The sequence below is a fragment of the Heptranchias perlo genome, chromosome 8 (genome assembly GCF_035084215.1).
Source record: "Heptranchias perlo isolate sHepPer1 chromosome 8, sHepPer1.hap1, whole genome shotgun sequence".
NCBI lineage: Eukaryota > Metazoa > Chordata > Chondrichthyes > Hexanchiformes > Hexanchidae > Heptranchias > Heptranchias perlo.
Window position 1 is genome coordinate 78,000,277 of NC_090332.1, and position 27,184 is coordinate 78,027,460.

General features: G+C 40.7%; 1 protein-coding gene across 3 annotated transcripts in view; it reads left to right on the forward strand.

Moving 5' to 3' along the window:
- The window catches only part of LOC137324738 (ras and Rab interactor 2-like), a 127,363-nt gene that overhangs the window by 93,256 nt on the left and 6,923 nt on the right, over nt 1–27,184 (forward strand). For all 3 annotated transcript variants that reach the window (XM_067989396.1, XM_067989394.1, XM_067989395.1), the window contains 7 exons: nt 3,053–3,263; nt 9,580–9,691; nt 11,670–11,742; nt 13,042–13,133; nt 13,564–14,685; nt 21,988–22,293; nt 25,450–25,581. In XM_067989396.1, coding sequence (XP_067845497.1) covers nt 3,053–3,263; nt 9,580–9,691; nt 11,670–11,742; nt 13,042–13,133; nt 13,564–14,685; nt 21,988–22,293; nt 25,450–25,581 — 2,048 coding nt within the window. The remainder of the gene's footprint in view (nt 1–3,052; nt 3,264–9,579; nt 9,692–11,669; nt 11,743–13,041; nt 13,134–13,563; nt 14,686–21,987; nt 22,294–25,449; nt 25,582–27,184) is intronic.

The following is a 27,184-nucleotide window of genomic DNA, read 5'->3' on the forward strand; positions in this document are numbered from 1 at the left end:
CACCGGGGACGTCGCCGGCGTCTCTCAGTCATCGGCACAAAAGATCCCTGCAAATACACCTACACCCACTCTGCAGTGACACAATGGGTGGCATCAGTTGTGGGTCTTCATGTGATCCTCAGGAAAGGGCATTATTGCACAAACCAGACAAGATTTTCAAAGACGTGGCAGTAGTGGTGACAATATAATATGTAATGTGAGTTGATCAGAAATCAAATATGAGTAAAAACCATGACAAACCCTCAAACACCCTTGTGCATCCCTTTCACGTTTGCCGTACGCTTCTTACTACACATACGTGATGCATGCCCTGTGGCTGCAGCACAGGTAGTGGCAGGTTGGGTGAGGCTGACCATGAAAGAGATGCATGAGAGGGTGAGTATGAGATAGAGCCCTGAGATTGTATGAGGATTGGGTTGAGTGGTCGTGGTGGGATGAGTACTGGCGAGGTGAGTAAGTGCAGGTAAGATGAGAATGAGCTTTGAGTGGGTGTGAGGAGTGATGTGATAGAGTAGTGTTGGCAGTGCAGAAGGAGATGTGGGGTGGGGGCAGTGATGTGGCAAATGAAGTGTAGGGGAATGAGTGAGTGTACTCACTTCAGCTGACCTACTTAGGTCATTGAAGCACCTCCTGCACTGTATGCAGGTGCGTGATAAGTTGGTGGTGCTGGTGACCTCCTCTGCCACCTCGAGCCAGGCCTTCGTGGTGGCAAAGGCAGGCCACTTCCTCCCGTCCGCCGGAGAGAAGATCTCTGTCCTCCCCCTCCTTCTCACCCCATCCAGTAGGACTTGGAGTGAGGCATCATTAAACCTTGGAGCAGCCTTCCTCCTGGGCTGCTCCATGCTGTAATTTTGGCTCCTTTCTGCAGCATCAGTCAGTGGAGGACTGCCCCTTTAAATAGGGCTCCTCCAGCTGACCGCCTATGATGCGGGTGCACAGTCCGCCCGCTGCACAGCTTTCCAGCGCGAAACCCGGAAGCCAAGGCAAGTGCCTTCAATTAGGCTGCGATCGCATGCGGAGCACCCCGAATTCAATGGGCGCGTTACCCATGCTGCCCTCCACCCAAACACAAATGTAAATAAACAAAAAAAGAAAATTCTCAAGCCATTTGGATGTATTCAACCAGTAGTAGATTTAAGGTGAGAGGGGAGAGATACAAAAGGGTCCAGAGGGGCAATTTTTTCACTCAAAGGGTGGTGAGTGTCTGGAACGAGCTGCCAGAGGCAGTCGTAGAGGCGGGTACAATTTTGTCTTTTAAAAAGCATTTGGACAGTTACATGGGTAAGATGGGTATAGAGGGATATGGGCCAAGTGCAGGCAATTGGGACTAGCTTAGTGGTATAAACTGGGCGACATGGACATGTTGGGCCGAAGGGTCTGTTTCCATGTTGTAAACTTCTATGATTCTATACACCCAAAACCTCTTTCCTGTTCAAGGGAAATTCTGAGCAACAATTACTGTGAACAGTTCACCTCTAGGTTTTACAATGCAATTGACAGTATGAGTGGTGCAGCCTCCCTGTTGAACAGCTCTCGCCTAAATGCATTGCCTTTGATCCCCATACCAGTTTAACCAGTAGTGTTGGTTTGGACTTTTCACTGGATAGGCAAAACAGAACGACCAAACTGTCTCATGCATTAATTGCCAGAATCAGTGGTAGCAGGATATGTACCCATCATAGTCTTATTGAGAAAAGAAAAACCCCACTTACTAGTGGGAATCAGACTCCAGTTATGCTTTTGGTACAAGCTCGTACACCTTTTGGTGTTTGTTATCACAGCATTGCCATCACTTTATTTAGAATTGTTTTTCCTCCCTCAATTTTGTTACTGGGGACTCCTGCTTGGATTATGGTTCCAAAGTTACCAACCACCCTCCAATACCATCCCAAGTTGCTGCTCATCATGTATGAGCCTAGACCATGTGTCGATGGGCTATTCAACTGTTAAAGGCATCACAGCCAAGCCTATTCCTTATCATTACATGCTTCAAAGTCCACGTATATGCACGTCCTAGCAGGAACCACTGGATAGCAATCAAGAGTGGGAATTCTGACTGTCTTTTCCCTCGTTAGTTTAGAGACACTGAGCTCAATTGTTGGACTCTGCCACCATCCTGGTTGAAATCAGCTAATTCATCACAGACCAAAATTCACAGCAATGAGATATGTTGTCTCTAGTTGCATCAGCGGGTTACATGTATCATTGTAACTGGCAATAATTTTCAATTCTCCTGGCTGTGGAGATATGTGGTATGTTTGCCATGTAGCAGCATCAGAACCTGTCCTCCGATAGGTTAGGAAAAAATACTGCTCAAATTTAAAAAAATAATAAATGTACAATACACAAGCAACAATCGACAGATCCGTCCCTCACAACTGTGCTAACTGGTCATTTGTAACCTCTCTAACTAGCCCCACATTGCTTGTGAACAGAACATCCACCATGAACTCATTAAATAAAATTAAATATTCAACTTGTTTGTCATGAATTTAGAAAACAAATTGGTTTGAATTCCTCATTCGAACTTTATCCAAACATTTAGGTAATATGCCACAGTTATGCGTTTTTATCATGTTTGTTTAGACTGAACTCCCTCCCCATAGATTTATGTCTGAAAATATGCAGAATGTTTACAAATTGTCCCAAAATGGATTATGCACCCTTAATTCCCACCATGTCATGGAGCTTAGACTTGGTCTTATTGGGTGCAAAAGTACATTACATTAAAACAATTAAAGGTTGCCAAGTACTGTGTGTGTGAGATATTTGGAATATATAAGCAGAAAACCCATTGGGGAAATTGGCATTCAATGCCATTTTATATAGTTACGGAGAAATGCTCTGCTCCTGTTTCAGTTTTGTCTCTCCCCACATAAAAGCAGGTAAAATATATGTTGCAGCTGAGTCTTTTGAAGCTGGTCGGTGGCCCAGTGATGAAAAATATTTATAAAATTATATTTAAGGTAAAGTGCTATACTTTGCTGTTTGCAAACTTACAAAATTGGCAATTTTCATTGTGTAGTTCAGTTGCCTATATATTTCTCATTAGTTGCAACTCGTTGAGCAGTACGCAAGAGGATATGGATTATGACTATCAGAAAGAACAAGCTGCTAAATACTGGATGAGGGATTCTGGCTACGAAAGCTTCATATGTAACCTCAGCATTTTTGATCGGCTTCTGCACACCCATCCAGTCTGGCTGCAGCTGAACCTGAGTGATGAAGATGCTCTACGCATTCTACAGCCTGAGAATGCTGGGGTAAGTTATTGGCCTGAATCTTTTCAAAGAATAGATGACGTATCTACATTTGTGAAGCAACATGCAGTAATCTACATCTGAATTGTTTATTTCAAAGAATACTCTGGGGAAAGGACTTACAGCTCAATTATCCTACTTTTATCTGAAAGATATGCCACTAGATATACTTTTTTAAAAAAGATGAAGGAAAAATGTAAAACTGTCTATAGGATGGCTGCTCTCCAAGTTTGGGCTTTGTTGGTAGCATGTTCTTAAAATGAGATGTTGAAACTTGACATGTCTGCCTAATCTTCGTCCCCAGCACAGCTTTCAGTGGTGGTGGTGGTGAATGGGAGTTCAAGGTAGGCAAAGACACGTCCAGTTCATCTCTTCCACGAGACCAACCTCCTGTGCCTCAACCCAACTCCTCTCCATATAACTACTCTCCTTAGTCCAGTGCTTGCTGACATTGTCCACACCTACCTTTCCTCAGGCTTTGTCCATCTGCTGTTCAAAACTGCTGTCATCATCTCCTTCTCAAAAAGCCCACACTGACTTTTCTTTCCAACAATGTTCTATCTGGAGTCTCCCTTTTCTCTCCCATCACTTCCTATGTGAGCCCCTTCAGTCTGGTTTCTGCCTTGTGCACAGTGCTGTGACAGCCCTGGTCAAAGCTATCAAAGACATCCCTTGTGACTACAAACATGGTACGCTATTCCTGTAGTCGACTGCTCCACCCTTTTCCACTGTCTCTCTTCTGTAATACACCTCCATGGTACTGCCCTCAATTGGTTCCACGCCTATCAGTCACAACAGAGCCAGCACATCTCCTGCAATGGCTTCTCCTCTTATTTCCACGTGGTTACCTTTTGAAGTGCCTACGGTTACTTCCTTTAGAATCACAGAACAATAGAATGGTTACAGCACAGAAGGAGGCCATTCGGCCCATCAAGCCCATGCCAGCTCTTTGTAAGAGCAATCCAGTTAGTCCCATTCCCCCGCTTTTTCTCCAAAGCCATGCAAATTTTTTCCCTTCAAGTATTTATCCAATTCCTTTTTGAAAGCCATGATTGAATCTGCTTCCACCACTCTTTCAGGCAACGCATTCCAGATCATAACTACTCGCTCTATAGAAAAGTTTTTCCTCATGTTGCCTCCTTGTTTCCGGCAGCTTTGTCTGTGTGCTGCTCTTCAGAAGCAACATATTTGAACATGGGACCACTGTATTGTCAGACTGTTTGTCCAGTATCAAGTTGGTGAAAACAAGAACTTTCTCCAACTTAACATTGTTAAGGCTTAACTTCTGCAACATTTTGTTGCAAGTCTCCTGAGGTCCATCCATTATAAAATTATCCAAAACTCTGCATCTGCATCCTATTGCCACACTAAATCATCCCGTCATCACCTCTCCTTGGCAGCCTCCACTGGCTCGCCAACCCTCAACTAATTAAATTCAAATTCTTGTCCTTGTTTACCCTCCACCGCCTCGCTATCTGTTTTTCTGGCTGGGTCCTCCTTTGCACCCTCTGTTCCATCTGTGGTCACAATCTTCTATTGTCTTGGCTCCACATTCTGGAATGCTCTTCCTGAACCCCTCTACTTTGCCACCTCCTTCCATTCCTTCAAAAGCACCCTGAAGACTACCTCTTTTGGCCATGTCTTTAGCACCTCCCTACAAAGCTCAACATCTGTTTTTGCCTTTGTGAAGTGCCTTGAGATGTTTTACTATGTTAACTATATAAGTGCAAGTTGTTGCTGGTATTAAGCAGAGATATAACAAGCATGACAGCCCTGATCAGGAGACCAGCCACTTCACTTCTTAAAATTATTCTTTTCTTAATTACTGATGCATTTTTCAGATAAATACTCAAGGAGAGTGCTGTTGTATTTCTAGCGGATTTGTTTACTGAGTAGGAATTGTCTTTGGTAAGTCCTTGGGAAAGTGACAGTGGAATGTGGAATCTCTCTGATGTTCAAATATATACTGCAGAAATGTGTCATTGAGTTCTTTTAGTCAGTCTGAATTGTAGCCTCCGCAATTAAAAAATATGAAGAGTTTGCCAGCTTTGCCATTGTGGTTATCTGGTATTTAACTTCAGTGTCACCAAGATGCCAGTGTTTTGGGACTTTCTTTTCAAATTGCTTTTATGAAATAAAATTTTGCTACACTTATGTTTTAGTTTAAAATATTTTTATTTTAACTAATTTAGTTTCAACTAAAAAAAAGAGTGCTCAGTATTATAAACACAATGAACAGTCAATAAAATGATAATAGCAGGTAAGAATCACCAAAAGCTCAGGTCAATGACCAGAGACAGTGGAAGGTAGTAAAGGACGAGTGCAGATACATTGGTTATGGCAACTATGAAGGATTAACACTCTAGATACAGATTGGAGAAAATAACTTTAGAAGAATCCCCTCTGAAAGGTAGCAAGAAGAGGTTCCTATTGGGAGTCATCCAATCTCATTTTTGCTGCAGAAAAGACGGCTGAGGAGAGATATGAAACAGGTCTATAAAATAATTAAGGATATTGTTAAGGTAGAGTGAGCAAGCCATTTAAATTGGGCAATGAACATAACACTAGAGGTCACAAGTACAAAGTTCACAAAAGTCAAGCAAGATTAGAAATTGGAAAAACATTTTCTCCCCACAGAATGGTGGACATGTGGAACATAGTTCCAGAGAAGACAGTTGATTCGGGATTGGTTGGCACCTTTAAAAGGAGTTGAATTAATATCTGAGAGAGGGGATTGAGAGTTATAGAGGTATTGATAGGTAAATAGAGCAAGGGACTTAGTGTTCACGTAAAGAAAAGATCAACAAGTGAGGGTGGGGGGGATGTCCATGAAAAATAAAAACTCATAGCTTTCTAATGGAGCAGATACGATAGGATAAATGGTCTTTTCTCACTGCAGACTTTCTTATCAGGAGAATGAAAACCATCTATAATTCTAAGGTCTTCTGACTACTGATCTCCTTTACAACATCCTGTTCAGTTAGTACACAGAAGAATGACAAGTAATGGGAAGAGTACTCCACAAAAAAAATCGTTATCAATATGTGACATTAAAAATATTTGTGACTGCAATTGCAGCAAAAAAAGTCTATTTTTTTCTTCTTCCATTCCCCTGTTTTGGGAGCCTTTGACAATGTGCATCATCCTTGGCTGAGGGGTGATCACGTGACTTACTCTAAGACCTCTGCCTGTTATACTCCATAGCCAGCCAATGGGAAGTGTAGGGGAGTAACCTGGGATGACTAGCTCCACAATTGTTTTCCCTCCATCCCCCTCCTTAATGTGTCAGTGCAGTGAGTGCACTGGATAGTGAGTGGGAACCGTAGGCAATTTGCTTCCATTGTTTTCTTCCACTGCATTTCTTCAGGATGCTGAGGCAAATTAGAGTGCCCCCATTACTGTTTCTAGCGGACAGCAGCTAATTCCACTAACCTAGGCCCTTCCTATGCAGCTCATTGCCCCACTATGATTTTAATTTGCCCAAGGAAAATCTGGCAGAGGTGTTAAGATTACTATGTTTTAAGAATTAATTCACATTTTTTAAAAACAAATTCAAAATTCCTATCATCAGAAAAAGTAAATGCAAAATGTTCATCCAAAAATAAGCCAAATGGTGTTCCTCAAATTCTAAATGAATGGCTGTAGTGTGTGGTTGGAACAGGATACACATTGCAGACTAAAGCACTCAACTATCACCAGATTTAATCACATAATGCTGTGTATAATTTGATCACAAGCTATAAACAGTTAATTGATTCTAAGGTATTATCCTTATGAGCAACATAGAAAAATAAAAGGCTATTCGACCCATCAAATCTGCTTCTCCTGCAGCCCATGTACAGCTTGCTTTATTTTGGTCTCTACCTATTTAATGACTTAAGGAATGGCTCCACGAAGATCTCCCTGCCTCCCCAACCCCTCCACCCCCCCGCCTCACCCAACATATATCAAGTGAATCTCCAGAATAACCTATATAATCTTACAAAATACATCAGGGAAGTTAGCATCAAACGAGTTGTTTAAAAACAAATAAGCAAGGAGTCTGTAAGCCATTATTATAAATTAATATATTTGGAATGTTAGCTGATGTCTAAATTAAGATCAACAGTCCTAATTAAGGATAAAGGTCATCACTGTGAGTAACAGTCCAAAAAAGAGTCCTGTTTATCTTTTTAAGATGAACATATCTAGACGTAGAAGGGCGAATGCTATTTCTAAGCCTCCTGCAAACTCACTTTAGGAATTTTTAACAAATGATTTTAAGCAACAAAACAACAACAGCTTGCATTTGTATGGTGTCTTTAATGTAGAAAAACATCCCAAGGTGCTTCACAGAAGCATAATCGAACAGTAGTGGGTGCTGAGACAAAGGAGGAGATATTAGAAAAGGTGACCAAAAGCTTGGTCAAAGAGGTGGGTTTTAAGGGAGGGTCTTAAGGGAGGTGGAGAGGTGGAGGGGTTTAGGGAGGGTAATCCAGAGTGTGGGGCCTAGATGGCTGAAGGATCAACCGCCAATGCTGGGGCGAAGGGAGAGGGGATACACAAAAGGCCAGAGCCGGAGGAATGGAGAGTTTGGGAGGGGGGTTGTAGGGCTGGAAGAGGTTACAGAGATAGGGAGGGGCAAGGCAATGAAGGTCTTTAAACACGAGGATAAGAATTTTAAATTGGGGGACTGGGAACCAATGTAGGTCATCAAGGACAGGAGTGATAGGTGAGAGGGACTTGAAGTAGGATAGGATATGAGCAGCAAACACAACTCTTTCTTTGTCAGAAAAATAATTCTAATCAGAATATCTTATCACTTCTCAATGCTTTATCAGATAGTTCCAATCACGGCAATTGAAGCTAATCTGGGGCTTCCCACCAAACTAAATATGTCCAAGTTCTAGGCAGACAGTCAGCACTTGGTTCCTGGTGTCCGCTTATCTATGTTTGTGGGTAAACATCAGCTGATCCAAATATTCCATGCAATGCTGTGCAGTATCACCTTATCAGTCATTGTACTTCAATTAAGTGTGTGATTGATTCCTTGTCATGTGTATCCCGTGCTAGGAGTACAGCAAAAGGAGAGAAGACACATTAAGAAGCAGAATTCAGATAACTACATAAGTTTTGTCACCATCTGTATTGAATTATAGAATCATGGAATTTTATAGCATAAATGGAGCTCATTCAGTCCATCAGTTTTGCATCAACTCTCTGAAAGTTAGTCCTATTTCCCTGCCCTTGCCCCATACCATTTTTAATTATTCTTCTTCAAACTTCCTTTTTAAAAACTATTATGGATTCTACTTCCATCTCTGTTTCTAATGGAACAGTCCATGTCCCAACAACCCTCTGCATAAAAATATTTCTCCTAACCTCTTTATTCTATTTGTGGTGGCCTTAAATTTATGCCTTCTAATTACTGACTCACCAACCAGTGGAAGTAGTTTTTCACTATTTATCTTATAAAAGTCACTCATAATTTTGAACATCTCTATACAATCTTCTCTTAATGTTCTCTGTTCTAAAAAAAAAGTCCCAGTTTCTCTTCTCTTCTCAAAAACTAAAGACCGAGCCCAGCTTCTTTATCCACTTGCCTTCCCACTTCTAACGGTTTATGTAACTGAAACCTTAAGCCCCTCTGCTCTTTTGAAACTTTTGCCATTTGGTGTATATTTCCTTTCCTTATTCTTCTTCCCAAAATGTATCATCTTGCTTTTCTCTGCACTAAATTTCATCCAACAGCTATCTGCCCAATCTACTACCCGTCTAAAGCCCTCTGAAGCACTTGTAGTTCCTTTCACAGTTAACCACACACCCTATTTTTGTGTCCTCTGTAAATTTTGATATCGCATCCTCTGTACCTGAGCGCAGATTATTTTTATGTATATAATTGAGAAGAGCAGTGGTCCCAACACTGACCTCTGGGGGCACCATTGTTTACATCTCTGCAAAACATCCATTAACTGCAGCTCTGTTTTCTGAAGATGCTGCCACATTCCCTTCAATACCATGCACCTTAATTTTATCAACAAGGCTCCTGTGCTTCAACATTATCAGATGCCTTTCATGTAGACAGTTTGTTATTTCCTCAAAGGACTTTTAAATTTGTCAGACATGATTTGCCTTTTACAAATTCTTGCTGGTTGTCCTTAATTAACTCGTCTTTCGAGGTGACTATTAATTTTATCCTGTATTATGGCCTTGAAGCCTAGCCACTACCAATGTTAAGCTGACTGATCTAAAGTTTGCTGGTTTATCCTTATTTCTGTTCTCGAAACTATGAAAACAGTCGTGCCACTTTTAACATCATAGTTTCTGTTTATCATAACAGATCTTTCTGGTCCGAAAGTCGAGCACAACACAGAAGAAGATCATATCCATGCGTTCACCTGAGTCTGGATATAATCTTGTTCAAGACTTTCCAATAAAGGAAAGCCAGTATAGTAAGTACACTCCATCTTATTCTAGTATCTGTGAAACAATGGACTAAAACGAGGCAAATAAAATACCATGAAACTGTCACTATTTTATATTCTGACTTTTTGAAAAATTAACAATCCTTTGCAGAAGCTTTTACTTTAGATCTGACATCAAATGGCATGTGAATAAGTTTTTGTTTGGCGTTTTCTTTTCTCCCAACATAAAAGTATTATTATTTCAGTCTAATCTTCTCCCGCATTTATATTTTACTTGAAGTGGTTCCACGTTGCTGGAGAACCCATTGCTCTGGAATCGATCCTGGTAACATTTCAGGGCAGATTTCAGAGCACCGGCAGCAAAAGCTGGGGCAAGACCGCAGTTGCTGGAAAATTTTCTATTCGCAGACCATTGCTTTGGTGGCTTGTATGGTCAGGCTGAGCACTCACCCTGCCCATAGCCAGAAAGGTACCAAGGCTTCTTTAACAGCACCTCCCAAACCCAGGACCTCCACCACCTAGAAGGGCAAGGGCAGCAGGTGCATGGGAACACTCACCTCCAAGTCACACACCATCCTGACTTGGAGATGGTTCCTTCATCGTCACGAGGTCAAAGGAACTGTATTTACAAAGTATGGTGCATAACTATTTATTGTACCGGGACCGTTGATTTGTACTGTATGTACCGTTGCAAATTGTATGACCTGTATTGTATTGTTTGAAGCATGACTTGAATTGCATTGTACCTTTACAAATTTTATGAATAAAGTTTATTTTTAAATATATAAAAAAGGGTCAAAACCCTGGAACTGCCTACCTTACAGCACTGTGGGAGCACCTTCACCACATGGACTGCAGCGGTTCAAGAAGAAGGCCCACCACCACCTTCTCAAGGGCAACTAGGGATGGGCAATAAATGCCGGCCTTGCCAGTGTTGCCCACATCCCGAGAATTAATTTTTTTTAAAGAACAGTTTGTGTTTGCTGATGGCAGCACTACGCCTCTGGCAGATGGGAAGTAAAAACATCTTTTGTCTTGGGCTATGTGTTATCGGAGACGGCATCATTTGTATTACAGTGCTGCTGCTGGAGTCTGGGATGCCTCCGGTGGCCACACTGTAATTGGAATACAGCATTCCCTTTGTCATCGTCCGTAAACTTAGGGTAAAGAATCCCAATTTGTTCAGGTACATTTACTGTTTCCAGTTGCTCTTTGCATACTGCAGAAATGCTGGGATGGGGGAGAGGGATATTTCCTTGTAGATCTGCCATGTAGTGTATTATAGAAGATGATGTTGATCTAGTGTTCAGTATTTTGGGCTGTTCCAACTCTAAAATTCTAATCAGTACAAATGGTAAGACTTCCATTGCATGTGTAGCTGTCTCCATGTTTTTGATGATGTAAGCAATATGCTTTTGTGTAACTTTCAAATAACAACCCCCTCCAAAAAATAAGTCAACATTGGCAGTGTGCATATAGCAAGAACATTAAACAGCTGTTTGTAGGCAGACTGACCATATGTTTGCTAAGTGGGTGGCTCCACTGCTGACGAACTAGAAGTGAAAGGGATGCAGGAAAAAGTGCTGGATTGTCAACCCGGCTGCTCAAGGACTGTAATGAAAATAACTCAATCTGCACTTTCTTTAAATTCTACCAAACAGCATGGGAATCTATGTGCAATTTAAACATTCTTTGTTTAGTTCTATCCAGAAAGATAGACATTTCCAATAAACCCTTGAGGATGTTACCACAAGTGTGGAACAAGTTAATTTTGGCATACGAATGGGCCCAGCACAGCTGTTTCAGCTTAGAAAAAGCTGTCAAGTCTGCAGTATCTGTCTCAAAACAGACATCTTGCATTTTTTTGTTAGTAGCAAAGACTGTCATGATGCTTGGTTAACTTACTGCACAGCTTTAACAGAATGCCGTATGCAGTCTAATGGATTTTTCATATGCATATGCTCCCTTTGCTGTGTCAGTGATTTTGCTCTTTCTTGCTACATAGCTTTTTCACTAGAAGGATCGTGCCTGAGCTTCGCCGACTTGTTTAGGCTCATCGCTTTCTACTGTATCAGCAGGTAAGAGGAGCAAACAAACATGAACTTTAATCTGTGTGAATACAAACCCTATTATTAGAAGTCCAGAAATATTTCTTTTGTGTATATACTCCGATTCACCTACCCACACCCATGTACCTCTGCTGTTGTCCTAGACAGATGGTACAGAAGTAATCATTTCCTGTTGGGTCAATACAGGAAACACTTGATTAAATAGTTGAGTGATTCAGCATAGCTTCTGGGGGATTTTTACGTTTCCCTGAACTAAAACAAAATCAAAACATGTGTTAAAGAACTAACTTTTACTGTAGAGGGGACGAGGATTGGTAATTCTGATAAAGTGCAGTGTTTTTCACCGAGCACCTGGTGTATAATTAGGTCGGCAGCAGTGGTAATGATTCTGGTCATAACCCAGTCAAAACAGCCTCAGCACTGCAAATTTTTCCTTTTGAAAGTTACTATTGAATCTACTTCCACCACCCTTTCAGGCAATACATTCCAGATCATAACAGCTCGCTGAGTAAAAAAAATTCTCCTCACCTCCACCCCCCCCCCCGCCTCTGGCTTTTTTGCCAATTATCTTAAATCTGTTCTCTGGTTATTGACCCCCCCCTGCCAGTGGAAAGTTTCTTCCCATCTACTCTATCAAAACCCCTCATAATTTTGAATCCCTCTATTAATTCATCCCTTAACCCTCTCTGCTCTCAGGAGAACAATCCCAGTTTCTCTAGTCTCTCTATTTGTACTGTCTGGTGTGACTAGTTAATGATTTCATGATGCAATTGAATTGTGTGTATACACTGTCCAGCTTGTCACAGGCACTCAGCACATATGCTGCCTTTTAGTCACAGGATGTGATTTAGAAGTAAATTTAGAATGGCACCACTTTTAGGCCGCTCTCCCAAAACCTAGCATATAATATAAATGGCTCCATCGAGCACTGCAATGCCTAAAAAATGTTTTCAGCCCCACTCACACACCAATTCAATCTATCCCCCTAGAATGGTATAAAACAAATTAATATTCTGAATTGTAAAAATGCAACCAAGGAAAGTTGGCAATTTTGTTGAGGTGAATACCTACCTGAAACCCTTGTAGATATTTACTGGAATATAAAGGAATGTATATGTATTATTAAGAGAGAATTTATTTTGTGGTTTAATGTTTAGGTGTGTCAATAAAACTTTCTTGGGACTTCCAACATTTTCTGTGTTTAGATTTTCCAAGGGATAAAACATTCCATACTACTTGAATAATTTACTGATATAGATTCAATATTGTTTTTAGTGACTTTAAATTCTGGCTTCCTTTTTTAAAAAGGGATGTGCTACCTTTCCCTTTAAAATTGCCTCATGGAATCACAGCTGCCAAGACTGAGACAGAGCTGGAAGCAATTGCATTCTTGGGTCTGGGTGAGTACACTTTAGGTCTACAGATTCTGCTTCAAGTATGTATGGTAATAGATGGCAGTGTGAGCCTGGATAGTCTTTGATCTGTAGAGAATGTTTACTCATTCACAAATGAGCAAAGCTTATACATACTTGGACTTTGCCCCCTTTGAACCCGAATCAAATGTGTATGACTTTGATTGCGTTTGCTGATGGTGCTTTGTATAACGTAAGAGTTATTAATTTTGATTTTTTTTTAAACAACCGATTTTATAGTTTGTCACTGGAATTATTTCCACGTTCATGAAGTTGGTCTTTTGAAGAAGTTGCGGGGACATCCAATAATAATTCCGTATCTGTCCCTTACAGAGTTAATTTCTAATTCATAATCACGCACACTACATGGAAACTAAACCTCATCTGTTCTCAACTTTACGGCATTCTTTTGTTTCAGAGTTCTGGAGTTCTCCTGTGTACAAGAGAGTAGCCAAGAACCCTGCACCTCCTACCAGTCCACTCAACACAGGCAGTGTATACACAGAGACGAATCAGCCCTCTCTCCTAAACGGAGTGCATTCCATACGAACACGAACGCCCTCGGAGCTGGAATGCAGCCAGACCAATGGTGCTTTGTGCTTTATAAATCCCCTTTTTTTAGAAGTGCACAGCAAAGATATTAACGGCAGCCTGAAAAGGCAGTGTACAAAAACCAGGGATACAGGCAGGCCCTATTCCCTCCCACCTAGACCACCACCGCCACGGCTGGCCATGAATATGAACCAGACGAGCATTCCAGCAACCGGCAGCAGCCAAGCAGGTGAAGATGATGGCACGTTCAAACTCCCAGAAACAAAACCTGCTCCGATTCCACCTCCTCGCAACAAGAAGCAAGCAAGCAGTTCGGAACTGGAAAGAAATTCGACACCTATACTGAGAGTTGCAAAGAAACCTTTTGATTGCACAGCAGCGGAGGCAGTAACCGCTGGAAGCAAGGGTGAGGCTCAGGCATTGCACAACGTGGCTTGTAGCGGTGAAAAATCAACTGGAAATATTAGTACTCAAATTCAGGAAATCAAAGACAGACAGCGACTTAGCGACATGAGCATGTCAACCACTTCTACGGAATCGGACTCCAGCACAATGGACGTGGAACGGAATTGTCCTTATAATCACGAAGGTGACACAAACAGCAGCTTGGAGGATTCTGACGGTGAGAGTGATCAGGAGGTTGTTCCCCCACCCTGCACCCCCAAGAAGAAACGGCACGGTTCCTTTGTCATCCCTAAAATTGTAAAGTCGCACATTCAAAAAGTGAGCGGAGTATTCAGTTCCTTCATGACCCCGGAGAAAAGAATGGTTAAAAAAATTGCAGAAATGTCCCGGGACAAGCGCACGTACTTTGGGTGCCTGATCCAGGACTACGTCAGCTTTTTCAAGGAGAACAAGGACTGCCATGTCTCCAGCACCGACATGCTGCTCACTATTCGCCAGTTCATGACCCAGGTTAAAAACTACTTGACCCAGAGCTCGGAGTTGGACCCTCCAATAGAGTCCCTCATCCCAGAAGATGAAATAGGTAAGCAGATTATTGCTGCGATCCTTTAGTGCACAGAAGTAACTTGAGTTTTCCCCCTGGCTTGCGAGGATGTACTGCTGTGACGTGTCGAAATCCTGCAGAAATGGTTAACTTCTGCAGGAGACGATTGAGTTTCTTTTCATGTAATAAGATTTACTGTGTATGTTAGTGCGGGGGGGGGGGGAACACACAAGAGTTTTTTGTGCCACTTGCAAAAGCCTTGGAACCTGCTTTTAAGGGGGGGGGGGGTGCAGTGTTACTAAGATTGGCATGTGAAGAGTGTGAAACCCTGCACACGCTTTTAAAGGGGCACTTCATGAAAAAAGGACATTGCACAATGTGGTCTGTAGCAGCAAAGCCTTTGGAAAGCCTATTTTTTGTTATTTTTTTCAAAAGGCTTAATTCACTGGCATGATAAATGTTTAAGTACACCATCCAATGATGTAAATCATGTTTAAGTGAATTATTCCATTTCTTGCATGTGACACTGCGACAAATGTGCCATACAATATTTTCTGTCTCTTCCCACCTCGTAAATAAAGAGGGGGGGAAACGTTTCTCAAACATTTATTCTTGAAGACAGCGCCTATTAAATGGTTTATAATATTAGGTCATCTGTATTGGACTCATCTGGTTCTCATTCGAAAGCTGGGTGTAAAATTAATTAGTGCAACATGCCAATTTTTAAAATAGTCTCTGAAATTATAAAGGAAGTTTAAATATAAGTGACATATCTGATTATGTAAATGTATTCTTCACAAAACCACATTACAAAGTTTCTGAGTGCAATAAGAACAGAGCTTGACATGAGGTTTTACATTGAGTGTGGTGTGCTTATAGTTTGTGCTTAGGAAATGGATGAAAATGTGCTTTTGTATTGTTTACAAAGGATTAATAACCATTGTAGAAAGATAAGATAGTCAATATCCATTAAATCTAATAGCAGTCATGATTAGAATCATAAAATGATACAACACAGAAGGAGACCATTCGGCCCATCGTGCCTGTGCCAGCTCTTTGAAAGAGCTATCCAATTAGCCCACTCCCCTGTTCTTTCCCCATAGCCCTGCAGTTTTTTTTCTTTTCAAGTATTTATCCAATTCCCTTTTGAAAGTTATTATTGAATCTGCTTCCTCCAGCCTTTCAGGCAGTTCCTGGTCATAACAACTCGCCACGTAAAAAAAAATTCTCCTCATCCCCCCGTGGTTCTTTGCCAATTAGTTTAAGAGAAAGAAATTGGTTTCCATTTTTGCAATTATCTGAAAGACAAAAATGAGCCATTGTCTAATGTTATTGAATAAATCCAATTTTGACCGAAGCATACATTAGTTCATTACTGCTGGAATATTATTTGATGCAACAGGGAAGTAGTTCAGTCAAAAGTGTAAATAAAGTTTTGCTTGGATAAATTGCCTAAACCAGGCCAAGTCCTTCAAGTACGGGCGTACTGAAAATGTTGATGAAACAGTGAGTTAGATTGCTAATATAGACTCCCATGTAATGGCAGGATACAGGTTCAATTCTCATCTAATGAGTTCTCAATCTCAATTATGTTGCACGAAAGTGCCAAAGGGACACCATGTACCTCCCTGCATGGAGGGAGGTAAGATCTAAAGAAGAATTGTCTGCAAGGTGCATCGGTGTTACTCCTTGCGACTAGCTCATAGCAGCGCTGATGAAGACTTCGGTAGGGGAGACTACCAAGGGAAGAAACGGGAGCAAGAAGTTAGATGATAAATACCTTGGGGAAGGGGTAGGGGAGAAGAAATTGTTCAAATTTATGGCTCTTACTGTTATTCGTCCAGCAATAATCTGTCCTTTTAATATTAAGAAAATGACAGATGCAAACTATAGTTTGTTTTATTTTGTTCTGCTGATTAAATCTCCCCTACTTAAGGATTTGCTTTATATGCCCACAACTCTGAGCCAAACAGTCCTTGACAGCACTATGTTTAATAACTTAAATAAGCCACAGGGGTTTGGAAGAAATAAAATGGCTGACTTAGCATGTTTGTCATATGGTGAACAGATTTAGCCATCTTTAAAACAGGAAACAAGCAGTCTGAACAAAATGTTAATTTTTTTTTAAATTTGGTTTTCAAATTGCAGGGTGGCTCCATTTAAAATAATAATGGAACTTTTAAAGATCTCAGAATTGCAAGGGAGATAAAAACAACTAGGAATCTGAAATTAAAATAGAGAATTCAGGAGATATACTGCAGGCTCATCAGCAGCTAAAAAAACAGGTTCATATTTCAGAACTGAGCTTCATCTAGCTGAGCTCGTTCTGATGAAAGGTTTATGCCCAAAACATTTATTCTTTACTTTATCTTAGTGTTTTTTGTATTTTAGTTAACTAAGGTAGAATAATGAGGTTGGACCTGCTGTAAATTTCCAGCATTTTCTGTTTTCATTCCAGAATCAGAGGGAATGTGAATAACATTAAACAAAAATTAGTCAGCAAAAGCGGAAATGAATAGATACAGCTGAGTCTAAAATGTGCCGTTTGATGGAAGAAGAATCATTTTGCCCAGTAATTGATTTGGTTGAAATAAATAAATCCATGTTTCACCACCCGGGGACCACTACTAGGCACGAGATTTCAGTTTCTAAAAATAAGCAGCACAATACTAGCCCCAGCCAAGTGATGATGTCATTTGGTTTTGGCTCCTCTGGTGTTTTGCAGAAACTGAAAAACTGAATTGCCCAACAACCTTCAATAACTGCCAGAAGCAGCAAAGTAAATAACACCAGTTAACCTTTAAACTGCTGCTCTGCTTTCCTGCTCAGCTAAGGCTCGGCTGCTTGCAACCCATTGTTTGAAGACAGTTTCGGTCCAGTAAGCCTTGGGATAAGAAATCACAATCCTGAGCTAGGTCAAGTCAGTTAGGTTTGTTTGCATTCTACTGTAGATGGAAAAAGGGCATTAAAACAAAATTTCAATCATCGTAATACGGCTGTTTTAACAACTTGGGAAGGAAGATGAATCTTTGGAGTCCTGCACAGCACTGGTATTGGACTCATGGGGGCCCTGGGCAGAGGCTAAGGTGTGGGCCCCTCCCCTCCCCCCTGCCATCCACACATATGACTTAACTTAGTTTAGTGCCCCAACCCACTGTCCTGGGGCCCTGGACAATTGCCCTGGTTGCTCGCCAGCTGATCCTGCTGTTGCCTCAGTAGATAATTTTTTTTGTCAGATTCAGTCTCAGAAAGGAACAATCTACTTGAAATATCCTGCTGCGAAACCGCCATGGTGGCTGATGAAAGTTGGTTCTCCAGTAGATACTGATCTGCTGCAGTACAGACTGATAATGCAGCTTTTGTACTTTATCTAGTTTTTAATTTTAATTTACTATGTTAGAATAATAAAAATGTGGTGCCAAACTTTACTGGCATCACTCTGCCCCCTTTTGTGAACACATTGAAGTTTCTTTGCCACGGTGGCATGTGCATGTGTGCGAGTGTGTGTACGTGTTACCACCCCAGTTTTTGAACCAAGCATTCCATAGTGATGAATAGCCTTGAAGCAGCATCAACATTGAAAAAGTGAGGCAAAAATTTTCCTACACGTTTAGAAACACTCAAAGCAGTGATATAATTTACATTGTAAAAATGACAACTCATCCAAAACTCTGCTGCCCGTATCCTAACTCACACTAAGTTTCATTCTCCCATCACCCCTATGCTCACTGACCTACATCGGCTCCCTGTCCCGAATGCCTCAGTTTTAAAATTCTTATCCTTCTTTTCAAATCCCTCCATGGCCTCCTCCCTCCCTATCTCTGTAACCTCCTCCGAGAACTCTGCGTTCCTCCAATTCTGGTCTCTTGTCCATTTCCCCTCTTCCTTCACCCCACCATTGGCGGCTGTGCCTTCAGCTATCTAGGCCCTAAGGTTTGGAATTCCCTCCCTATTTCTTTCTGCCTCTCCACCTCTCTCTCCTTTAAGACCCTCCTTAAAATGTGCCACTTTAACTTATCAGCCTCCTTCTTTGGCTCGGTGTCAATTTTTGTCTGATTACGCTCCTGTGAAGTACCTTAGGGCGTTTTACTACATTTAAAGGCACTATATAAATGCAAGTTGTTGTTGTATCTAATGTTGCTGTCATCGTGATGCAAATGATATGTCGCTCTTCTAAACAGCAATAGTTCCTTTTTAAGGCTATTTGTCACCCTGTAGTGGGTAAGCTTCCTAATTGGTGTTGTTTCAGATGTATCATATTAGCTTAAGTTAAACACTAATGTGTCTGTGATGTCGAGGTCATATGATGCTTTTTCTAGCCATTTCTTTTGAGTGTAAACTGCATGGTATGCTATGTAACTTGATGAGACAGTTATAACTACTTCATCTTAGAAGTTAAACTAATGGTGTGTATTAATAGCTGATACCTGATTCACAACTGTGGCAATTCAATAGTGTTTCTATGAAATTATTCATGTAAACCTTCAATGGCTAGCTCATTGATAGCAGCTTGTTATTGAGTCATTCATGCCAGAAGGACATAAGAAATAGGAGCAGGAGTAGGCCATACGGCCCCTCGAGCCTGCTTCGCCATTCAATAAGATCATGTTTGATCTTCTACCTGAACTCCACTTTCCTGCCCTATCCCCATATCCCTTGATTCCCTTAGTGTCCAAAAATCTATCGATCTCAGTCTTGAATATACTCAACGACTGAGCATCCAAAGCCCTCGGGGGTAGAGAATTCCAAATATTCACAACCCTCTGAGTGAAGAGATTTTTCCTCATCTCTGTCCTAAATAGCCAACCCCTTATCCTGAGACTATGACCCCTACCTCTAGACTCTCCAGCCAGGGGAAACAGCCTCTCAGCATCTATCCTGTCAAGCCCTCTCAGACTTTTATACGTTATATGACTCGGCCTTGATTACTGGTCTGTGCTGAGTTAAGCTGATCTGGGGTAACACTTGACAGCTACAATAGTCCTCAGCATCCTGGATGAGGGAGGGAACAAACGGGAAGGGATGCTGCTCCTTTCATGCGCTATCTTCAATGATTAAATTGGCTACTGACAACGCTCACACTTAAGATGTAGAAGGGCAGCCGGTGCCTGTGGAACTGAATACTTCAGGCACTTATTTTGGCACTAACACGTTTATTTGTATTTTCCATTGAGAGCAATTTCAACTCATTATTGCCCCGGTCTGGTGTCACATGACATTTTCCATACCTTTTTTTAACATGTCAAGTCCATTACACACCTCCTTAGAAAGGAGAATAAAAGGGTAAACCTGCAACTGCTGGAAATCTGAAATAAAAATAGACGGTGCTAGAAATACGCAGCAGGTCAGTCAGCAGCTGTAAAGAGAAAGGACGGGTTCTGATGTTACCCTTGATCAGATTTCCCGCATTTGCATTTATAGTTTTTCCTTTTGGGTTTTGATGAAGGGTGCACATCTGAAATGTCATAACCTGTCTTTTCTCCTTAAGAATCTCACAGCACTATATGCAGCCAAATTTTGCAGGGCTATGGGGAAAGAGCAGGGGAGTGGGACTAATTGGATAGCTCTTTCAAAGAGCCAGCACAGGCACGATGGCCCAAATGGTCTCCTCCTGTGCTGTATTATTCTTAAAGAGAAAAGACAGGTTATGACATTTCAGATGTGCACCCTTCATCAGAACCCAAGAGGAACACTATGGTTACATATAGTGACACTACTATTTCCAGCCAGAATGGAGATAATTGGGGAATTCCCTCATCAATCAATTACTGCTGTAAGTGACTGGGATTGATTTTACACATGAGTTCTGCTCGCTGCAGTTCGTAGAGACTCTCTTTAAATAGACTCTGTAAATAGACTTTGTTTGCTTTGCTGTTTGCTGTAAAATACACTTGTTTGACTGTAAGTCCCGCCCCGCCTCCAACTCATTGGCTGACACAGTGGTGTCAATAGACACTCGGCAAATTTTTCCTTTTCAAGTATTTATCCAACTCCCTTTTGAAAGTTACTATTGAATCTGCTTCCACCACCCTTTACAGATGCTAACTGACATACTGTGTATTTCCAACATTTTTCCATCCTTAGAAAGGAAGTTTATTTGAATTGGCACAGAAATCTAAATGTTATAAAGGGAGAGTGACAACTATACAGCACATTTGGTATCAGTGCAGACTGGCCTCATGCACCTTACTGATTCCAAGCATGCAATAGGATGAGACAGTGTGAAAAAGATAGTCTCAAACCTCTACCAGCATAATCATCTTCCTGAACTTAAAGTCAAAAAATAACTTGGACAGCCCTCTACACTGTGTTTAAACTTATACTGACAGAAAAGAACTGACTATCCTGTCAACGATTTTCTAACAATAGTTTGCTTCATTGGCAGTTGGATGTCAGTGAGCAGAGCCCTATGCACAGACTACACATGCATTGGGCCATGATGTTAACAGGAAGCATAACTGCAAGGGCCCACCCACACCGCTGTTCCTAATAAAGAAGGATCTTGCATTTAAATGGCACCTTTCACGACCTCAGGACGTCCCAAAGCGCTTTACAGCCAATGAAGTACTTTTGAAGTGTATTCACTGTTGTAACGTAGGAAACATGGCAGCCAATTTACATACAACAAGGTCCCACAAACAGCAATGAAATAAATGACCAGATAATCTATTTTAATTGTTGGTTGAGGGATAAAAATTGGCCAGGAAACTCTGAGAACTCTCCTGTTCTTCTTCAAATAGTGGATCCTTTATGTCCGCCTGAGAGGGCAGTCGGGGTCTCGGTTTAATGTCTCATCCAAAAGACGGCACCTCTGACAGTGCTACACTCCCTCCGTACTGCACTGTAGTGTCAGCCTGGATTATGGACTTGAACCCACGACCTTCTGTCTCCAAGGCAAGAGTGCAACCACTGAGCCAAGGCTGACACCAATACTGAATTGATGCCCCTATACTGAATTGCTCTGTTTCATGTAGCTGAGGCATTAATAGTATTTCTCCAGCGCAGTTTCTTCTTGTGTTCATATTGTGTTCTAATATGACGATATTCTGCATATAACTTTTCCTCATATGATATCATGGAAGGGGAATACTGTGTCCTTTCATCATGTTAATAGAGGGAAATCTTTCCCTTTAATTTTGTGGAGTAGAAAACTTGCAATACATACCAGCTGACTTTTCTCTTTTTAACATTGAGGTTTTTAATAGTGCACAAATGCGTGGGACATTTTAATGAGATTCCTTTGCTGTGAAACATTTGTAGTCTATTATTGCACAGTGTAATCTTTAGACCTAATCGTTGAACTTGATCTTGATTTTGAACTTTTTTTTGTGACTGTTCCAGATTTTGTTTTGGAGAAAGCGATGCATAAATGCATTCTGAAGCCCCTGAAATCCTACATTTATGCAACTCTGAAACAATTTCATGACTCTGACGGCTCCTGGAAGCAGCTGAAAGAAAATCTGCTGTCGGTTAAACAGAAAGTGCCTCAGGAGCTGGGAGTAGATGCTGCCATCCCTGATGCTGTTACTTTGGAAAAAATAAAGCACAAGTTTTCGAATATGCGCAAGGCGTACTCTCCTGAGAAGAAGGTGTTCCTACTGCTGCGGGTCTGCAAAGTTATCTACAATGTTATGGAGAACAATTCAGGTACAGTTTTATTTTACTAAACTAGACATTATAACGACAATCAGTTAATGGATGTTTTTAATGTCCCAGGCGATGGTTAATTAAAGACAACCATCAGCACAGAATTATAAAAGACAAGTCATGTCTGACCAATTTAATTGAAATAACAGAGTGCATCGATAAAGATGATGTTGTGTATTATTGACTTTCAAAGGTGTTTGATAAAGTGAGGCACTGGACTTGGCTATGAAGGCACAACATCAACATTTGCAGATGGTACAAAAATAGGGACTGTTGTTAACTATAAAGAGAACTATAAGCAATTTCAGGAAGATTTATTCAGTTAGTAAATAGAAATTTAATGTGGAGAGAAATGAAGTGATGCCTTTTGGAAGCAAGAATAAGGAGGAAAAATGTACACCAAATAGTGACAACTGCAAAAGAAATAGAAGAGTAAAGAGACTTTAGGGTTCAGATAGACGAATATTTAAAAGTGGGAGGACAAGTTGATAAAGCTGTTGGAAAGCATATGGGAATCCTAGGTTTTATAAATATGGTATTACAAATTTAGGGTCTGCCGTAGATATTCTCTAATGCAATGCTGGTCACTCCCCTAACTGGTCTGGGCATCTTACGTTCAGGAGTGTGCCCTAACAATTGGATATCATGCCTCCTGCACTTGCCCTCACACACACTTCTCCAATCTTTTCTTTGGTAAGACAAGGCCAGATACAAATCATTCAACTGCTTTATTTCCCAGATGGCAAGTGAACATATAGAGTAACAGTCAAAGCAAATGCCACATACTTAGCTCATGTTCACTTCTCTCTGGGAAAATTATAAACCACATGCCCTGTCCCTTTCATGAATAGGGGTCATCCTGGCTAATGGACCTGGGATGAGAGAGTCGATCACTATTGTACTCGTTGTCAGGCTTCAGTATACATATTCAATGCGAGCCTGTGGCTTTCTTTTTAAACCTGCTCAAATTCACTTTTTAAAAAAATATATAATGCCTAAACGTAACTCAATCCCGAAGTCCTTTCCATAAAGGAAAACAAAAACGTCAAAAATCCTGAAACATGACATAGGAGAATATAGTACAGAAGTAAAGAGGTGATGCTCAACCTATACAATTCATTGGTTAGACTGCAGTTAGAATATTTTGAGATTCCTAGTATGGGAAGGATGTCCAGGCCATGGAGATGTTACAGAAAGGATTTACTAAGATGATAACAGGGATGAAAAGCTTTAGTTATGAAAGGATGCAAGAGAAATTGGGACTTTTTTCACTACAACAGGGAACCTTAAGAATTGATCTAATGGAAATGCTCAAAATTATGAGGAGTTTTAATAAGATAAATGGTGGAAAAAGCTATTTTCACTGGTCAATGAGTTAGTAACTAAAGGATATAAATTTAAAGTATTAATCAAAAGGAGAAGTCAGGAGAATGTTTTTTCTACACTGTGGGTTGTTAAGACATAGATTTCCCTACTAGAAACATTGGTGGAGGCAGATCCCATAATAGCTTTTTAAGAGGAATTGGATAATTACATGGAAAATCCAAAATTTGAATGGCAGGGGAATAGAATAACTCTTTCAACAAACGGCCTCCTTCTATACTATTAAATTTATAAGATTCTAGTACAGTGCTATTATCTATAGATTTCCAAGTATAATTCAATCCCTGTTTTTGTGGGTGGGGTGACTTGACTCAAAGGCTGTTAGCATCACCAAAAGGAATGCTTTTTTGCACAAACTATCAGCATTAGGTATTCCCAATTCGCCTATGGAATGATTTAGATCCAAAACTTCACTGTGTCCACAAAAGAACACCCTCTAGTGGAACAATGTGAATTTCCATTCCCACATCAGATATCCTTTCAGCTTACCCAATACTGCAGTTACTATATCGGTGGCAGCACAGTTGAAGTTCAATAACTAGTGCTGCCTCACTTACAACTAAATGAATATATTTGCCCGTAGCAGTTACATTCTGGTGTCATCAAACTCACTGTGTGACTGCTTGCCGATAATGTGTATTTATCTGTGCAGTGGGCTTTGAATTTGGGGGAATGGGAGTGCTCCATTCAGCCTGCTTCACCCAGTCATGTACTTCTAAATCTACTGCAACTTTACCAGCCTGAGGGAATGGGTAATTACGCCTGAAAGTTGATGGGTTGGTAAATACAGCATCATATAACATTACAATTTGGTCTTGTTTATAATCTTAATAGATATCATAGTTGTGTTGGTACTGAGGGAGGCCATTCAGCCCTTCATGCTGGTACTGACTGCCCCACTGGAGCTATCTATTCTAATCCCGTTTGTTGCTCTATCCCTGTACCCTTTAATGTCTTCTATAAATTTTCAAACCCATATTTTGTTTTACATGACCCAGTATCTGGGATTTAAGGACCTAACTTACAAAAATTGGCCAGTTCCAGGAATGAGTATCAATGTGTTTATTAGTGAGGATGAGCACAGCCCAGCACCACCACCTCATTCTTGCTCCTCCAATAAAACTGAGATAGCAGGTGCCAAAAATCAGTTTGTCATACTTTACTGGGCAATTTCTACAGCAAAAATGCAATTTTTAAAAAAAGTTGTAGCCCTCTGCTATAAATCAAACACAGAATAGTGCTTAATTAATGGATTTTTAAAATATCAAGATTTGAAATGCTTCCTGTAAAGTTGAGACCAGATACAATGAAACACATATCTAATCACTTGATCAATACAGGTGAGAAAGGCCATTCAGCCTATCTTGCTTCATTCATCTTGAAAGACTTTACAGTTGTCCATCACAGTTGAATGTTGCATGTAGAAGCGCAAAATTCATTTTAAAATCATTTCAAGGTTTTTTTGGCTCCACCAGCCTACCCAGAAGTCCCTTCCTGTGTTAATTATTCTTGATGTGAAGAAAAGCTTCTCGATATTGGTCCTAAGGTTGCCTTTCACAAGTTTGAACCTGTGCTCCATTGTCCCACTCTCTCACCATTGGGTATACAATGAAATGTTGATTAATAAACCATGAGACGTCGAATAGGATATACTCTTATAATGCATGAAAATCATCTTACCTATTGGAAATTCATTTACCCTGAAACGTATTTCTATCACAAGAAACAGACAAAAATATTGGTTCTGATCGGTCTGTGTAATTGTGCCCTCAGGGAGGTTATATGGAGCTGATGACTTCCTGCCTATGCTGACCTACATAGTAGCCCAGTGTGACATGCCAGAGTTGGAGATTGAGATTGAATACATGATGGAGCTGTTGGACCCATCACTGCTGCATGGAGAAGGTACAAAGTTGTTATTCATCATATTGCTATATTTTTAGAACACTGCTAACCAAATGAATCACAACGACTCACACATTTGATTCTACATCTTTCAATGAAGTGCCAACAAATCTTGTACAAAGGTTTATTTTGATGGTGACTTGATGAATTACAATTCCAGTTCATGGGTCACCCAGTAGCATGGCACAACTATGCTGTGCCAAGAAGAGAAGGACACAGTTTTGCTTCCACTGTTACCTAAATGGCAAGTTATTGTGCTATTAGAATGAGTTGTTCTACTTTCTCAAAGGGGAGACTAGAGGCAGGTCAGCCTTTGTACACGCCTAGTAAATGATTAAACATGCCATTGCAACAAGTCTCCAGTCTGTCTTCTCAGCTTTAAAATTATACATAATAGAGAAAATGCTGGAGAAGCTCAGCAAGTCAGGCAGCATCTATGGAGAAAGAAACAGAGTTAACATTTCAGGTCAAAGTCAGAACTGGAAGATGTTAAAAGAGTTAAAGATTTTGAGCAAGTACAGAGCCAGGGAAAGGGGGGAGGGAGGGGAGGAAGGAACAAAAGAGAAGGTCTGTGATAGGGTAGAGGGCAAAAGTGATTAAATGACAAAAGGGATGATGGTGCAAGGCAAGGAAGGTGGTAACGGGACAGGTGAAGAAACAAAAGATTGATCAGGAGTAGCTGTAAATGGCAGCAGCAGAACCATTACCAGCACTTGCTGTCCGAAAAAATGGGACCAGTGGTTATGATCTGAAGTTATTGAAATCAGTGTTGAGTCCAGAAGGTTGTAAAGTGCCTAACGAAAGATGAGTTGCTGTTCCTCGAGCTTACGTTGAGCTTCATTGGAACAGTGTTCGACCTGAAACGTTAACTCTGTTTCTTTCTCCACAGATGCTGCCTCACTTGCTGAACTTCTCCTGCATTTTCTGTTTTTATTTCAGATTTCCAGCATCCGCTGTATTTTGCTTCTGATTTAAAATTATATATAACTGGTGAGACTTTAGGAGGGGAAGGAGTAGGAGAAGGAAGTAAATTACAAAAGTAGGGGGAAAAAAACTTGAGGCCATTGTAATCCTAATTAATTGGGGTCAGCAATGGGTGAACCTATTGTCTTGATTAAAGATGAGTAAGATATACCAGCACGCTATGTATATAGTTGGCTTGTTCCATTATTGGTTTAAAAAATGACCAGGATACCACCATCGTTTGAGAATAGAGGCACAACCTGTTGAATGGAATAAGTTCATAATTCATTTTATTTAAATGTGAACTATTAACACTGAACTAGATAAATGAATACAATGGAGCTTTTGGAATACTTTCCTGGCACTTAACCGGTGTTTTACTGGGAAGTATTTTGTATGGGAACACTGAGAAATACTGAAGTTTAATGCATCCTGTTGTATGGATGGAACTTTTATTGTTTAAGCACAGGGTGTTCTCCTTCCTTCCTGCTCTACATATTGGTACATTGTCTGTGATGTCACTTCCCACATAAACACACTGTTAAATGAGAATTGGTGCCTGGCTGCAAATAAAATCATTAATTTTAAAACAATGTATTGACAAGTTCATGTAATGTACTTTGTGAATATAAAAAATGTG